Source organism: Mesitornis unicolor, unplaced genomic scaffold (assembly GCF_000695765.1).
Source record: "Mesitornis unicolor isolate BGI_N332 unplaced genomic scaffold, ASM69576v1 scaffold19222, whole genome shotgun sequence".
In the NCBI taxonomy this organism is placed as follows: Eukaryota; Metazoa; Chordata; class Aves; order Mesitornithiformes; family Mesitornithidae; genus Mesitornis; species Mesitornis unicolor.
In genome coordinates, this window is record NW_010171429.1 from 1 (window position 1) to 15,974 (window position 15,974).

Sequence of the window (15,974 nt, forward strand, 5' to 3'; positions counted from 1 at the left end):
GTTCCTTCGGTGTCCCCTGAGAAAGGCAGGGAAGAGTTCATCCCGATTCTCTTAAGGAAAATGAGAGTGGAGGTCTGTGCTGGCAGACGGCTGCTCCTCCACACACCCCCCCGCCTTTCCGTCCCTCCAGCCTCCCCCTGCCCGCGGTGGAAACTTGTGTCCCGTCCCAGGGTCACCCCGTTTCTGCCGCTGTCCTCCCCTGGCACGTTTTTAGCTCTCCTGGAGCTGCAGTTGGGGCCTCTCTGGCACCAGAAGATTGGAGTAATCACGTCGTGTGTGCAGCGATTGCCACCTACATTTCTGCGCCTGCTGAGAGAAGCCTGAAAGATTTAATTTTTTTTTTAATGCCATCTCCCAGATTTCTGTTTCATGACAGCCTACAGTTGCTTTTCCCCTGCAGTGATCTATTCTTCATGTGTATTTGTACCTCTGGTTTGCCTTTTCTCCATTTTTATGAAATTTTATCTTGCCCGTTTTTGGCAATACATTGTAATCACCTTGAATTTAAATTCCTCCCCCTCACAACTTCTGTACGCCTCCTGAATTCACACTATCAACAGATGATGTATGTGTCAAAACCTTAAGTCAACTTCATCAGTTGGTTTCTCTTCTTCATTACACTCTCAAAGAAGGAAAAATATGGTGTAATTTGCACCTTATAAATCACCACTGTCTTTTTTGGTAATCATTTTGATGATATCGTGAGTGCTTGTAGATTTCTTGTGTTGTGGTTTGCTATGGTTTCTTTTCTGGCATTGGAGCTTGGAGGGGGACTCTTTAACTTCCTGAATCTTCCATCTTGCCTTTTAAACACTGATTTTAAATTGTCCTTGTCCAGTCTTCTGGTCCCTCCTTCACCAACCAGGAACTACAAAGATAACTGCAAATGATTCGGGTTCCCCAGAGAGGTTGTGGAATCTCCATCCTTGAAGGCTTTCAAGATGTAGTTGGATATAGCCCTGAGCAACATGGTGTGTCCCCATAGCTGCCCGTGCTTTGAGCAGGAGATTGTATGAGAGACCTTCCTTACTCTGCTCCTTCTTAGGCCCCAGTAGCAATGGGGAGGATTCATGTAGCTTTATGTCTTAAAACTAGCTGTAGGAGGATGGATATATTCCTTCTGAACCATAGGAAAAATAGCATGCCCTTCTCAAATAACCATTATACTCTTAGATCCTTTCAGCAGGCTTAGAGAAAAAAACACATCTCTTTTCTGTTGGATATAGGAGTGATGTGGGAACCACCTATTCTGTGTGAAGGACAAGAAATAAAGCATTTGATAAAGGGATGAAACGAAACATCTGATAAATGGAAGCCATGAAGATATCAAAGCGGTTCTTCGTTTTTGGGATTTTGGCATGCGTAGCTATTTATGTTGCGTACATAAAATGGCACTTGGATTCCAAACCAGTTGTGGGAGCAACAGAAGGAGTTGCTGACAGCAGGAGAGACAGACTGGACCATCAGGCACTGACCACAGACCTCTCCGTCTTTTATGGAATTATGTTTGACGCAGGAAGCACAGGAACTCGCATCCATATTTTTAAATTTACACAGCAGCCCAAAGGTATGGCCTGCTCATTGCACGTTAGATTAATTCTTCCATAACACATATAGCAGATTATTCATGATTCTTTTCCAGGGATTACTTGAACAAACATGCTTCAGCTTTCTAGAGAACCATCAGGAAGTATGTTATGATTGAAGCATGTGGGTTTGGATGAAGTTATGAAAGCACTCAACAAGGAGAAAATGCTGCAATGTCAGAATGTGAACTAAGTAGCAGCTGTACTTTTAGAATGGTGCCTTGAGGAACAGGTTTTCATCACACTGCCTGGTGGAAGAGAGGATTATAAATTCAAGCTGCCTTATTCCCCCAAATTTTCACCATGAGGTTGGTGGCTATCTCCAGCTCCTGGCAGTGAGCTGCTTTTCTCTGCATTGTCTGGTTTAGTGCATCCTTGGCTTCATTGTTGGGTTTAAATTACAGAACTTCACGGTTTGATTAAAATTGCTGTGTATTGCATCTGAACAGAAACTGTTGCTGAGAAGTGAGACAGAAGTACACAAAAAAGCTCCGGTTTCCTCTGAAGTCGTAAGCTTTATTTGATTAGGTGTTGTCAGCTCCTATTTGTGAAACTGAAAGATGAAAGAACCCGCATGGATGCTGTTAGTAGGTGATCTGAGGATGCTTTTAAGGATTAGCAGTGTATGGTGTGATTGGCCTGTGGGAAGCACCATAGGTTTGGAGAATAAGCTAGTGTACGGCTTAGCCACCAAACCTGTTAAACAGCAGCTCATGGATTTCCTTCTTTCAGTATATTCCTGAATCTCTGCTTTTTCCTTGCCCGCTTCTCTTTAAACACAGTTTCAGCATATAGTGTCAGAAACTTTATGGAGTGTAGTTGGGTACAGGAGAAGGATGTTATCAAGCTTATGTTGTCTTCTCTGCCTGCTCATATAATCGTCTGTACTGCAGATTTCCAAAATACTTAGGTCTGGCTCCCTCTGCTGCTGCTGGAAATGATGGTAAAACTTCCACTGAGTTTTACTGGAGTCAAACTTAGCCAGAACAGAGCGCGCTGGGTCTTTGTTACTGATGCAGTCTGGAAAGCTGCATAAGGGTTCAGAGAGAACTTGCACTCATCTGGTAATTGTCTTAAGTGCATGAAAAATGTATGCATAGTGGACACCAGCACCTGAAAAACAGTCATGAGTTTTTAAAATGGTTTTCTCAGGAGCTAATTCCAAAGCAAGGGCTGTATCTAAAGGTCAGGTGGCTGTTGATAGTTCATTAGACAGAGGCTTCAGTTGGATTCCATTAGCACGTAATGATGTAATTTGTAAAATGGTTTTCTTTTTGTGTATGCAAAACTTTTTGTACCATTACTTATTTTGAAATACTGCTTTTGAACAGAGACACCCAAATTAACCCATGAGACGTTTAAAGCGCTGAAGCCAGGTCTATCTGCGTACGCTGATGATGTCGAAAAGGTAATTTTGATTCTGTTACTGTAAAAGTACATGCCCCAAAACCTCCTGTTCTTGATATGCCCTGCAAATCACATCTTGCTGTGGTTCAGTATGCTGAACTGTCTCAGTTCAGGGAAGTGTCTCCAAATGGTACAAGCCCAAAATAAAAGTTGGTCAGTGTGCAGAGGAACAAGGAACAGAACGCATCAAGCTCTGCTTTGTGATGTTGTTAATTAAGCACAGTGGATATTTTTCCTATCTCTGCCTTAAGAATTTTTATGCACTTAAAATGACAAAAGAGCTGTGTTGCATTGGAGCAGAGCCTTCTCCAAAAGTGACCGGAATTGGATTCTCGGGAAAACAGCCTGAAAAACAGGCCAAGTACCAAGCGATTTCTCTCCCATCTCTCTTACCTTCTGGCTCACAGGGATTTAGGGACTTCCTGTGCCAGACTACACCCAGCTCATAGTGTTTTACTGGCTCCAATGGCCTTTTTTTTTCCCCCAAGGATCTGTCATACTGCCTTTTGAACCTTTTGTAGCCTAAACATTCAGTGGCAGAGTCTTCTGTGTCACTGTTGGAAAAAGCGACTGCTGACCTGTTGCTGGATAATCCCCATCATACCCACCAGCCCTCAGGCTGTAGCAGATAGTGAGTCCTCCACTTTCTCCTGACCCCTTGTGACATTCCCTTGCCTCTGTTCCACACTTACAGTGAATCATACCTCTGAGCACCCTTTTGCCCTTCCAAGAAAGGCAAATCTAAAGTTTCCAAGATGCCTTTTAATGTTCTTTCTTTGCTCACAGAGTGGCCAGGGAATAAGAGAGCTCCTGGAGGTGGCGAAGAAGGAGGTTCCTGTGGAGCTGTGGAAGTTTACTCCTCTGGTCCTGAAAGCCACAGCTGGGCTGCGCTTGCTGCCAGGAGAGAAAGCTCAGAAGCTGCTGGATAAGGTACTATTTCTTGTCTTGCAGTTCACTTTCCAGAAATTTTATGACAAAATTTGGTCCCTTCTGTGTAAGGTACATACTCCTTTTGTGTCATTTAACCTTGAAAGCAGTGCAGAGCTACCTGATTGCAAATGGGGCTGGGGGGAGAAATTGCATGAGTACAAGGACAGAGGAATTACAACAGCTTCAAATAAGTCTGGAAATCACGTATAATGTAACAAGTGTAATGAGATACTCCTAACAGTCACCACAGGATTGTTCTTACTGGCTGTGTCTGTTGGTGGTTTAGACCAGGATGCATCTATTTTAAGAAAAGCTCTTTGCTATTTGATTAGTCATGTTAGCAGCCTGCTGCTGCAGGGTTGCAACTTTATATTGATCGGAAATAGTGCAAATTGTATTTATAGGCATGTAAAATATGTTTAATATTTTAAAATATTAATAAAATATTATGTTCTAGACCTTAGAGCTGTGGGAAAAATTTATTAAGTGTGCACTAAGTGTACTCTTTTTCTAAGCAATAACTGGAAAGAAGAAATGTGGTGTGATTGAAACCAATGTCTCTGTTGTCCTCTGCTGCTTGCAAGCTGGCCTATTCTTTTCCACACCGAATTTCAGCTGGAACTGCTGCAGTTGTTACTTTACAGGGCTCTGGAAACGTAGGGCTTTGCCACCTCATGTGGGAGGTAGGGTAGAGGACCTCTAAAAGCCAACACGCTTCTGTTAAAAAGGCATTCCCTGGGGCATGCCTGAAAGCCAGAGTGTCCATCTCCTTGCCTCTCCTGTGCATATGTAATACCTTGTGGGTCGCCAATTGCAGCAACGTAAACAGTTCCCTTCACTACCCATGTCCATCCCCTGTTAATGGCATTTCTGAGCAGTCTACATGCTTGCAAAGCCACACATCTATCCCTGTCTCTGCACCAAACTGCAGACACAATATGTAAATTGCTGACTTTATATAGCAGAGCACTGGCTGATGCATTTTGAGCTCTGAACTTCAAACAAAGTGGTGAGCAGCTGTCACGTTCTGACCCAAGAACAGGGGCAGTTTTGTAAAACTGGAGTTTTTAAAAAAAACAAACTTGCTTTCCAAGAAAAAGATTGAAAACAGATTTCTCTAAGTGTAGCTTTTATTTGAATTACAGGTGAAGGAGATTTTTCAGGCCTCCCCCTTCTTTGTGAGGGACAACTGCGTGTCAATAATGAACGGAACCGATGAAGGTAGGGTAACTTGTGGAGACCCTTTTGGGAGATTCCCGCTCACTATAGTGGGAACCCACAAGCGGCGGGTTTGGCAGTTTTTACGCTGCCTCAGGCAGTGCCTGCCGAAGAGATACATAGCACACTGTGTTTTCCAATTCGAAGTCCTGAACTCTGTCCTGGTTTTCAAAGCTCCAAGTGCCATGCAGTTCCTGTGGGATCACCAGAAAGCCACTGTGCAGTCAGCACTTCCTGAAAGGTTTCTGAATATCTGCTTGTCGAGGTGGTCTTCAACAACTGGTTTTGCACACCCTGCTCTTGACAATGCTCATCACAGCTTTCTGGAAGTATTTGGTTATAATGTTAATTATAACTGATCTAACGAGTGCGATTGTGAATTCAGTCAGAAAAAAAAAGTTATATAGAGAAGAAAATACATGCTGAAATAAGTTGGTGCTCATAAAAAATCCTGAGGACAGAAACCAGAATCAATCTTGATTTAAAATAATTTGAAGAAACATGTCTAAATTCTAAGTAACTGAGTGTTGAAATGTGTTTTATATCTGCTTAGAAACCAAACTTTAAAATAGCTGGAGCTGTTTGGAGCTGTTTATGAGTTTCTTTTTTACTGCTTAATGGAAGAAAGACACTGTAATTCTTCTTTTTGTTTTGTTTTGAAATCATTAATAGCAGTGACAGCCTTGGTTCAGCCAGGGGTTGAACTGGACCGCGTTGTCTAGCATGTCTTGAGTTTTAACCACATGGATAAATATTTGAATTTGTTAACATAAGGCCCACTAATTAATCTAATTTATGGGGGAAAGGTTTATAAAACAAAAAGAGGACAGAAACAATGTGGCTTACAAAAAAATGCTTAAAGGAAACTAGCAAAAATTGGAATACTGAAAAGATGAAAATTCTTAGTTACCAAAAGGAAAGTTGAGTGCCTGTCATCAAACAAAAGCCTACAAATTGATGTTTTCCTAGAAAATTAACAATGTGAGTGTCAGTCATTTCCTTGTCTTTTAGCATAGGACTGAAGCCTTTGTGACTTCTCGCCTGAGTTTTTGACCTGTGAGATACAGAGCTCTCCAGGCATTTCATATGTGGGGCTTCTCTTCCAAATATCTCATAAGCTCTGGTATAGAAGCTCGTTCTCTTTGTTCAAGGCATCTAATCTTGGTTTTTGACAGGCTTTGGCAGTGGTAGAAACAGTGAGTTTGGGTCAAGGTGGGTATGGGATGCTCAGCAGAGCCAGTCCTGTTCATCATTCTTGAAGGTCTGTCTCACTTAGATCTCAGCTAGACGTCATTTGGGGACTTTGTATTAGCAGCCCTCCATGTGTGAAAGGGGGACAAGGGAGCTTGTGGCAGATGGTCTTGGGTGTCTCTGTTTGTTGATGGATGACAGGCTCTGGTTTGCTGATTATTTTGTTTAGATGATGCCATTAAACTATGAGAAGACTTAAAAATGCCTCCAGCTAAACAGATGCGAAGGCAGGAAGACCTTGTAATACAACTCACCACATTTGTTGCTGTTGTTAGGTAAAATGAAATGGTGTGCTCTAACAGTCTGTCTTCTGAATCTTTTCCTTATTAGGTGTTTCAGCCTGGATCACAATAAATTTTTTAACAGGTATGTGTACATGAGCATGTGCATGAAGATATGACCGATGCTGTGAAATCTGTGCTGGTTTCTGCCCCTGCATGGGATTTGCTTATTCATTGGGGTGGAGTGGGAGAAAGGAGGATTTGGGAATAAGTCAGTAGTTGGTTTTGGCCTGGCCTGTTTTAGTCATTAGGATTTTGGCCATTTATTTGGCAGATTGAGGAGTTTAATCCCTTTTCCTAGATGTTTATTGTAGCCTTTCTTTCAATTCCCTGTAGGGTACTACAGCATTTTATTCCTTTTTAGAGTCTGCCACTAGCTCTGGCTAAATTTTTAATGTGGCTATTCTAGATGTGCTTGGTAGCTGCACAGAGTGAAAAAACAGTGCTATGCTGGATGACAGATTTACAACAAAGAAATATCACAAGTGTTTACATTGCTGCCTTAGAAAAGGGTAGCTGAAGAGTAAAGAAAAAACTAAGCTGAAGCGCTCTCTGACAGCAAGTAAAGCAGTCTGCCATAGGAGCGCTCTGTTCAGTGCACACAACATGTGGAGCAGCATGACAAGTGCTCTAAAGCTTTTTATGCTCACAGGAAATATCAGAAAGGTCAGAGATCTTCAAACATCAGCTGTCACGAGGCACACCAAGGTACTTGGCACACACTGGTCTTGTCAGGAAGGTGTATTTGAAGGGTCTTACTGAGAGGAGCTGTATTTAAATGAGAAGAGAGGTCTGGGCTGGCAGCAGGAAGAATTCCAAGCGAGCTGTCTCTTAGGCCAGCTTTTTCAGTCTGCCATCCCCTTGGCCATAGGAATCTGCAAAATATCACTAAGGGATCAGGAAGAGGTGGCCAAGGAAACCACATTCCTCTGTGTTACAAAGTGGTTACCAGAGTAGAGTTTGCAAAAAGGTCCTTGCGTCCACTGAAAAATGTTTAGGAATCCAGTAAGCAAAGCTGCTGTAATTAGGGCATGAACAGCCACCAGAGAAATAAAAGAAACTCTGTCAGCTGAAGATTTTCAGGTCACCCTGATAAAGCCAAAATAAATCTACTGATGACGGTATAATTTAGTGCTGGCTGGAAGCTGACAGGTGGAGTTAGATTGTCCTCTTTCGTTAGCACTGTACTTCTGGTTTTGTTCCTAGCCAGTTTCTCACAGCGCCCACCATGGCTTTTTCTGTTCTGTCATGCATTGCAGGTAGCCTGGATGATCCACAGAAGAGAAGCGTAGGCATGCTGGATTTGGGTGGTGGATCAACACAAATCACCTTCCTTCCACGCACTGAGGTAATGTGAACTTGCACCCTGTTGGGAAATGCTGGTGCAGCAATCAGTCACTGCTCAGATGTCTTTCCCTTGGAAACAGACCAAGAGTTTGTCAGTGTGACATGAAGCCACACTTCTGACAGAAAACCCTAAGTCACTTGGTCACATCTGCCTTGTTGTGGTCGGTCATGGAGGCATTCACAACCCTTTATCAGTCCCCTTGCTCCAAGAGGGTCAGTGGTGCATGTGGTGAATGTGCCAGGGCTGCTTTACCTGGAGGAAAATGCAGTGTTCACCTGAGCATCTTAATTCTTGACTCTCAGTTCGTGCTGCTTATAATGAAGAACTCAAAGGCAATGCTGTTCATGAATTCAAGTCCAATATTTGGCCTATATTGGGTTTTAAGAACACAGTAAGATGACTTTCTCAATCCTTGTTTCTGGTTTTCCTCAGTTCATTTGGATGCAAATGAATGCTTTCTAAGGAGCAACTGTCATTATGCAGTAAAAAATCCATGCTGACGTTCGTCATTTCAGCTTCCTGTTGAGGCATTTTTGTAGGTGTTCTGTGAGCTGGCAGCACTGTGGCTGCGGAGTCGTAAGGCTCTGGCCTGAGCAGAGATACTGTTCATAGTGAAGCTGCACAAAAGCAGAGGGTTGGGATGCTGTACCTTATGTCCCAGGCTGGCATAGTCAAGACATTGTGCTTTTACAGCAAAATGACAGGGGATGTGAAGAGTCCAGGATGTGGACTTAGAGATGGTGTTAAAGTATGAGCAGCATGAATAGCACTGAGGCCTGAGCTTTGCTCCCCACAAATGCACTAGCTCTGCTGGCGCAGTTGGGGAAGAGGCTGCAAAGTCCTTTAGATAACTACCCTTTCATTTCTTCAGACCACAGGCTGGTCCTCACTGTTCCCTGGCAAGCACAGTGATGTGCTTTTCCCCTGCCTTGTGGAAGTTCACAGCTGAATTAACTTGAGTAGGAAGTTACTGTGTGCCTGGCTTTCATATTATTTTGCCCCCAGTTTTCCCTAGGAAAGGATCATGTGAAGAGGCAGTTGCTGTGGCCTCTTGACAAAAGTAGTTAAGAGCTGGAGCAAGGATTTCTTTTTAATTAAAAGAATTCTTCTATACACGGTTTTGATGTGGATACAAATAGAAATTTAACCAAGTTAGACTCGTGTGAAGACACTATTTCAGCTCCAGGTTTTGTGGTTGTCTTGTGTATCAGCAGTCAAGTCAAAATACTTGCAAATTCACGGTTTCTAGCTGAACCATGCTGGGATTGTTTCAAATTTTGCCTAATGTTTTGGAAGATTGCATTGATGATGTTTACTGCTGCTGGCAGAAACCTTTCAGTGACATCTTTTTCTCCTTCCAGGCAACTCTCCAGACATCACCAGCTGGCCACACAACTTCATTTCAGATGTTTAACAGCACCTACAAGCTGTATTCATACAGGTTAGTTGTGGGAAAGAGAGCACACTGTACAGACAGAAGCTTTCTGTGAAGCCAGTGAGATTTAGGTGTTTTGCCGAAGTGGGGTCCTTGCAAATGAGTACTGGGGAGAAGCGGAGAAACCTGAGCCACATCATTGTGGTGGATTGACCTTGGCTACCCATGAGATGCCCACCAAGCAGCTCTGTCACTCCCCTTCCATCAGCAGGACAGGGGGAAGAAAATACAAAAAACTCATAGGTCAAGATACGAACAGGGAGGTCACTCACCAGTTACCATCATGGGCAAAACAGACTTGACTTAGAGGTCAATTTAGTTTATTGCAAATTAAACAGTAGGATAATGAGAAATAAGAACAAAATCAAAAACACCTTCTCCCCACCCCTCTGTCCTTCCCAGGCTCAGCTTCACTCCCAGCTCTTCTACCTCTTCACCGCCAAGCAGCGAAGGGGGATGAAGAATGGGGGTTGCAGTCAGTTCACAGCACTTTTTATCTGCTATTCCTTCCTCCTCACTGTCTTCCCCTGCTCCCAGTGTTTTGAGCAGAAGGAAGCAGCATCTTCCCACCTACATTTGGGCTCAAAAAAAGTCAACTGTTGAGTAGGAGAAACATTAGGGGAGTACCTTCAGCATTCCCAGTTCTTCAAGAGCCAGATTACCATTACTATTGCTTGTGCTTTTGCAAAGAGAGATTATCTTTCTGGGTAAGGGTAATATGAGAGGAGGTTGTCACATTGTTCCCCTTATGTGCATCGGCTGCCAACACAAGCCATTTTGCTGGGAACATGTAGAGGAGACTGGCATGTCCCAGCCAGATGGAGAATCAGAGGAAGGATGTTTGTTGTTCACAGAGGCTTTTATCCCTTTGCAGTTACCTGGGACTTGGGCTGATGTCAGCAAGGCTCGCCATTTTAGGAGGAGTTGAGGGAAAACCTTGTAAGTTGTGGGCACTCCTCAAGTCTTGGCTCTGAGCATAGGGTATGTAGCCCTCTTGGGGGGGGGGAGTTGTCTGTCCCCTTTCTGTTGAGCGTAAGGTTCCTGAGTGGTATGTGGACTCCTGTAACCATGGCTGGGTGCATGTGAGATGAATGCAGGAGGCGACACTGCTAGATCCCAGGAGACCTGGATTCTTACCAGCCCTGGGGAGGATAATGGGACATCTGAGCTGTGACTGGAGTTTAGAGGTGCTTTGCTGAAGCTGTGGGACAGTATAGAGCAGGGCTGGGGGTGAGGGATCTGAAATTAACTCCTTATGTTTTTCCCCTAATGTGGCTTTGTTTTGCTTCTGCAGTAGGAGAAGGGGAGGAATTGATCAGCCCTTGTTTACCACCTGGCTTCAAATCGGAATGGCAACACGCTGAGATAGTGTACAAAATTAAAGGACAGAAGGCAGGTATAGTGATTTCTCTCTCTTCCTATCTAGGCCAGCATGCTATTAGCAGAGTAAATTATATACTCTCAGGCTCTTGCAAAGACACTAGTTTCTCTGTTTACTGTTCTGTCTGGCTCCTCTTGACGTGCTGTTAAAGAGACTCTGCAGCTCTTTGCTCCTGTGCCATGGTGTGTCTGTCCAGTCAGAGAAGCTGCTGGTAGTAATGCAGATGGAATTAAGCAATCCCTGATCAGGTCTTTCAAGATCCTTCTGCCTCAAATGACGTTGTCCATCTCTGATCTGTCGCATACTTAGTCCCAACTTGAGGATGGTAAGTGTTGACACTGGAAGAAAAGGCAGATTTCAGTTCTTTGTGAAGAGCTTATGAAGTGCTGTTGTGCAAAAGGGAGCCTGTTTCCTGGCAGATCCTAAATAGATTGATTGTATAGTTAACTCTCTGCCTATAATATGCTGGGTTTCTTTGCCTTCTTTTAGGTGAGCCTCTGTATGAGTCTTGTTCTAACAAAGTGGCAAAGATGCTCTACAAAAAGGTGCATAAAGCTGAGGAAGTGAAGGACTTGGATTTTTACACCTTCTCCTACTACTATGACCGTGCAGCAGAGGTTGGTCTCATAGGTACGTTTACTCCTGGTTTTGTTTCATTTTAAATGACAAGTTGTGGAGGAAATGGTAACACTTTTATACACATCACAATGCTTTGCTGACCTGTTGTGGAATTTAGTCTTTTGTTACACTGCTGTGTAGTATTGGTCTCAACTGGATCTGGAATACTATTTAATTTCTATAGAGAATAGACTAGGGCTGTGAAGTAGGACCTGCAACTTCTGGTAGTGTTTTTTAAACAAATTGCATTTCCGAAATTCTTGTTTTCTTAACTACAGTCCAAAAGAGAAAAAAGCCCTCATAATGACGAACAAATTTCTTGAGTGGTGTCCTGGTTTTGCTGGCATAGAATTATTTTTCTTACAGTAGCTGAAAAGATTTTTTTTGGTTTGGTTCTTGCCAGCAGATGTTTACATTTCTCAAGGTTTGTTTTTGAGTCTTTCACCTGCACCTGTGGTTATGGTTTCATTGGTTTGGTTTGGTTTGCTGTTTTTTTTTTCCTTCTCTCTGCACAAGAGGATGGAGGGGAAGTGAAAGCTTGGGATTCTCTGGGACAGGTGACCCAGGACAGATGATCTGGGTGTGATCCAAGCTGACCAATAAGGATGTATTCTTTCCCGTAAATGTCACACTTGCTGTAAATTGGGGAGTTTGCTGGTGATGACCCTTCTTTTCCCTTGGGTTCCTCCTTTGATCCCTTCTTTTCCCTTCATTCAACTTCATGATGGTGGCCCATCTCAGTTCCTGAGGCTTACCCTTCCCTTGTTGCATTTTCGTTGGCGTACAGCCAGTGACTGCTGCTTGTGAGCTGAGCATAACTTTGATTGCTTTATTATGATTGTTCCCATTCTTGTTGCAGTTCATTGGCATTATTAATATTCAAGTTCAGTTTGGTTTATTTTAATTATTAAATAGTCTTTATCTCGACTGATGAGTTCTTTACTTTTACTCTCCCGATTCTCTTCCCCACCCCACCAAGGAGGAAGAGGAAGTGAGCAAGGGAGCTGCATGGTGTTTAGCTGCTTGCCAGGTTAAACCACAACAGGCAGTAAAGCAGTAAAGTGATCTTGAGCTGTGTGTTTTTATTCACTGACCTTGTTAGGTGGATGAAGTTTTTCAGATAATTCCACATGTATTCAAAATGCATCCCATCTCTTTTCCAGTGGTACGCTGGTGTACAGAAGGCTGTCATGTTCAGTGGTAGAAAAGCGGCTGATGAGATCTCAAGATAGCATGGACAGACATACTCCCCTCCTCAGCCACTTTGTTTTACAATAATTTCGGATTTAATATGTCACACAGCACCACTGCCCTGTCAGATCTGGTCAAAGGCGTTAACTGCGTTCAGGCATCACAGGGCAGGGCAGCACAGACATAGGGACATGGTGAGAGAGTCTGTAAACTATGTTTCTTTAGGAAAAAAGGCTGGAAGTTCTTCATAAAACGAGGCTTTTCAATCTGTATTAAGAAACTTTTAAAGGTTCTTTTACCTTTAAAGCAAGTGTGAGTTTTGTTATTGATTTCAGTGGCTTAAGGTTTGATTTCCAAACAACTTTTATGACTTGAAGCTACAATTGCCTTTGTACAAAAACCATAAAAGACTACATTTTTGTTCTTTTAGATAAAGAAAAAGGAGGAAGCTTAACTGTCAGTGACTTTGAAATTGCAGCTAAATACGGTGAGTAAAATATAGTCAAACACACACTAGTAATTGCGTGTAAATTCATACTCAGGTGGCAAACATATGACATGCTAAGAAGCCTCATTTTTCTGTTTTAAGTAAATACTGAGCATCTCTCTTGAGCACCTCTCTCCATAGCATCTCACCAACATTTTTGCTTATTTCTGAAAATCTCAACTGTTTTTATATTAATGCTTGCTTTTGCAGCCCACATAAGACACATCTTATAATACTTAGATTGCGAAACTCACTCAAGAATTACTGACAAACTTGCCAGTTAGCAGTTGTCCTGAAATCACGCTTTCAAAATAGATGCGGGGGTTCTCATCCTGTTAGCATAACCTGTTCTAATCTGGTTGAATTTTTCTTCTTGTCTCAAGATTTGTTCATATGCTTGATTGTTAATCAGAAAAGGGGGAAAACTAGTTCATAGCTTTTCGCTTCATCAGCTGCAGAAAGAACTGCCTACGCAGATTTACAAATGTAAACATTCTTTTCTTAATAGCACAAACTCAAGCTTTCATCAAACTGACATGGGGCTTTTTGGTAAACTTTATGAATGGCTGAACAATTGTTGCAGCTCTGATTTCTGGGCTACAATTTGTGTAATTCATCCTGAGAAGGAAGTGGGGTTTATTTTTGTTTTGTCTTTTGTCTTCATTTTCCTTTGGCTTTGTCAACATCTGTTGAGTGTTTATGCTTGAGAAACAAAACACATCTGAGTTTGTTCAGATTTTTAAAGGCTTGAAGTAGACAGAAGGAAAGTGGGAGACCCTTTTCCACCTTTCCCAGAGAGATACAAGAAACTCAGCTGCCTTAGGGGCAACACAGAATGCTGTGATCTTCATTCCAGTGTGCCAAAGCTCTTGTACTTCTGCTAATGTGTGCATGTCATTTCAGTCATTTCACTGTAATAGGTCCCATCACTGCATAACTCAGCTGACAAGCGGTGTTTTATGGATTTGTTTGAGGTTTCTCAAAGCTGGGCTGATACTAGGCCCGACCCCACAGTGCACATCCAGACACTGTTTTCTTTCTCCGTAGTATGTAAGACCATGGAGATCAGCCCTGGAAGCAGCCCTTTTCTCTGCATGGACCTCACGTACATCACCTGCCTCCTGCAAGAGCTGGGCTTCCCAAAGAGCCAAGTCTTTAAGGTGATGCACAAAATGGGTTGCTGGGGGGAGCGGGCAGGAGGGTGCCGAGGCAGCATTCATCATGCCCGTAGCTCAGTCCTTAATTTACCTTCTTGCTACACCACGTGGTCTGTGGTTGAGGGTTGGAGGGACACTGTCCACACAATGGTGATAACTGGTTGTGATAAGCTTCAGCACTGTATTCACCCTGCATGCTGCTTCTTCCAAAGAATTGTGTTTGTTTGTTTGTTTGTTTGTTTTCCCAGCTTGCCCGGAAAATTGACAATGTTGAAACGAGCTGGGCGTTGGGAGCCACTTTTCATTACATCGACTCACTCAATAGACTGCAGTACTAAAGCTCCTTGAAGGTGACTTTTGGGAATTTCAGTTTTTGGAAGCCCAACACGGGAGAATCTGTTGAAGGGCCTGCTTTTGGCCTCCAAAGTGCTTTGGGAGGTCGTCATAAACTAGGCTCCTTTCCTCCCACCCCCTGCCAAGTCCCCTCCATCACTAGCTCTTTTTTACAGGGCAGAGTGCAGTACCTAAAGAACAAGCCTTGCTTTGACAGCATCTGCAGTCAACTTGATGTAAAGCTTGATCATTGTTGAAGGAAAACCAGGACTCTGCAGGACATCTATGATCTCTATGAGAAAAACACACCTTTTTGGAATATGCCTGTACTATGTGCTTGTCCTGTGCTGAAGTCGCTGTTGGAAATGGTCACTCCAGAAGGAACTCTTTACCGTCCTGATTTCAGGGTGGTTCTTCCTGTTTGTCAGCAGTTTTCAGTGATGATTTTTATTTTACTACTTCCGTGTTTGAAGGTGACCTTGTGCGTGTGTGCTGATGTGCTGCTGGCAGGCAACAGCTTTGAAATCCTGTGTGGAAATCTCAGCTCTGGTTTCCACTTGCTGAACTAACAAAGCTCAGGAGCACTCCAGAAACTGGATATGGACGTAGAGGCATGAGTCAGAGCTTCTATGCCCTGTAGGGGAACCTAATGCTGGTTCCTTAGCTGCTGGGAGATAGATGGTGGAAGGCAACATTGGATTTGCTGGATCTGGGCAAGCAAGGCCTGGGAGTTGGGTGCAGAGCTAATGATGGATTTGACAGTTCTGGAGTCAGTCAGCTTAAGATCGATGAACAAGACGCAGCCACAAAAATAAACCCCAAGTACAACTTATTGGACATTTGTGCCTTGGCAAGGTTAGTGTCGGGCCCAGGATGAATGTATTTACATGGTGTTTTGGGTGCCGCTTCCTGCAGATGCATCTCACTTTGATAAATGAATGTATTGTGGTTGCACTGAGCCATGGCAAGGTAGCTGCAATGCACCACTCCAGGCAGCGGGAGCTGGGGAGGATGTGTTTGTAACCTAGCTGTGGAATTGTGTTGTGTTTGTGTGGATGTTTAGAGCAGACCCAAGTGGTCTTTTCGGGGTGCAGAAGAGCCCAGCCTCGGTGAGCCAGCAGTGTGTGTCCTGGCTGGCGGGCTTGTCCTTTCCTGGGGGAGCGAGACGTGGTACAGCAGCGTGCAGTGCTGCGTGGCTGTTGGCTCTGCAGCCAAGTGTACAGGGGACACTTGCACCCCACCGTACTGACAATAAAACCCCAATTTAAAATTAAAATGTGGCAGTGGTGTGGCTTTTAGCACCAGAGCCCGCAGGGTGGGTGGATTGAGAAATGAGTGCCCTGGCACCGTC

The 15,974-nt window shown here is 43.5% G+C and overlaps 1 protein-coding gene across 1 annotated transcript; it reads left to right on the forward strand.

Annotated features, from left to right (window-relative positions):
• The first annotated feature begins 1,226 nt into the window (after positions 1 to 1,226).
• Positions 1,227 to 14,974, forward strand: ENTPD6 (ectonucleoside triphosphate diphosphohydrolase 6 (putative)). The gene is made up of 13 exons (XM_010180035.1): positions 1,227 to 1,567; positions 2,918 to 2,994; positions 3,780 to 3,923; positions 5,069 to 5,144; positions 6,723 to 6,758; positions 7,933 to 8,021; positions 9,383 to 9,462; positions 10,331 to 10,395; positions 10,751 to 10,852; positions 11,327 to 11,467; positions 13,077 to 13,133; positions 14,181 to 14,293; positions 14,539 to 14,974. The coding sequence occupies exons 1-13, from the start codon at positions 1,309 to 1,311 to the stop codon at positions 14,626 to 14,628; spliced, it is 1,329 nt and encodes a 442-aa protein (XP_010178337.1). The 5' UTR covers positions 1,227 to 1,308; the 3' UTR covers positions 14,629 to 14,974.
• Positions 14,975 to 15,974: the final 1,000 nt, after the last annotated feature.

What these genes read in the sequence shown, in the direction of transcription:
- ENTPD6 (XM_010180035.1), top strand. Translation starts at nt 1,309, where the DNA reads ATGGAAGCCATGAAGATATCAAAGCGGTTCTTCGTTTTTGGGATTTTG. An exon ending in CACAATAAATTTTTTAACAG is followed by an intron (nt 6,759 to 7,932) that starts GTATGTGTACAT and finishes CATGCATTGCAG; the next exon opens with GTAGCCTGGATGATCCACAG. An exon ending in CAAAGAGCCAAGTCTTTAAG is followed by an intron (nt 14,294 to 14,538) that starts GTGATGCACAAA and finishes TTGTTTTCCCAG; the next exon opens with CTTGCCCGGAAAATTGACAA.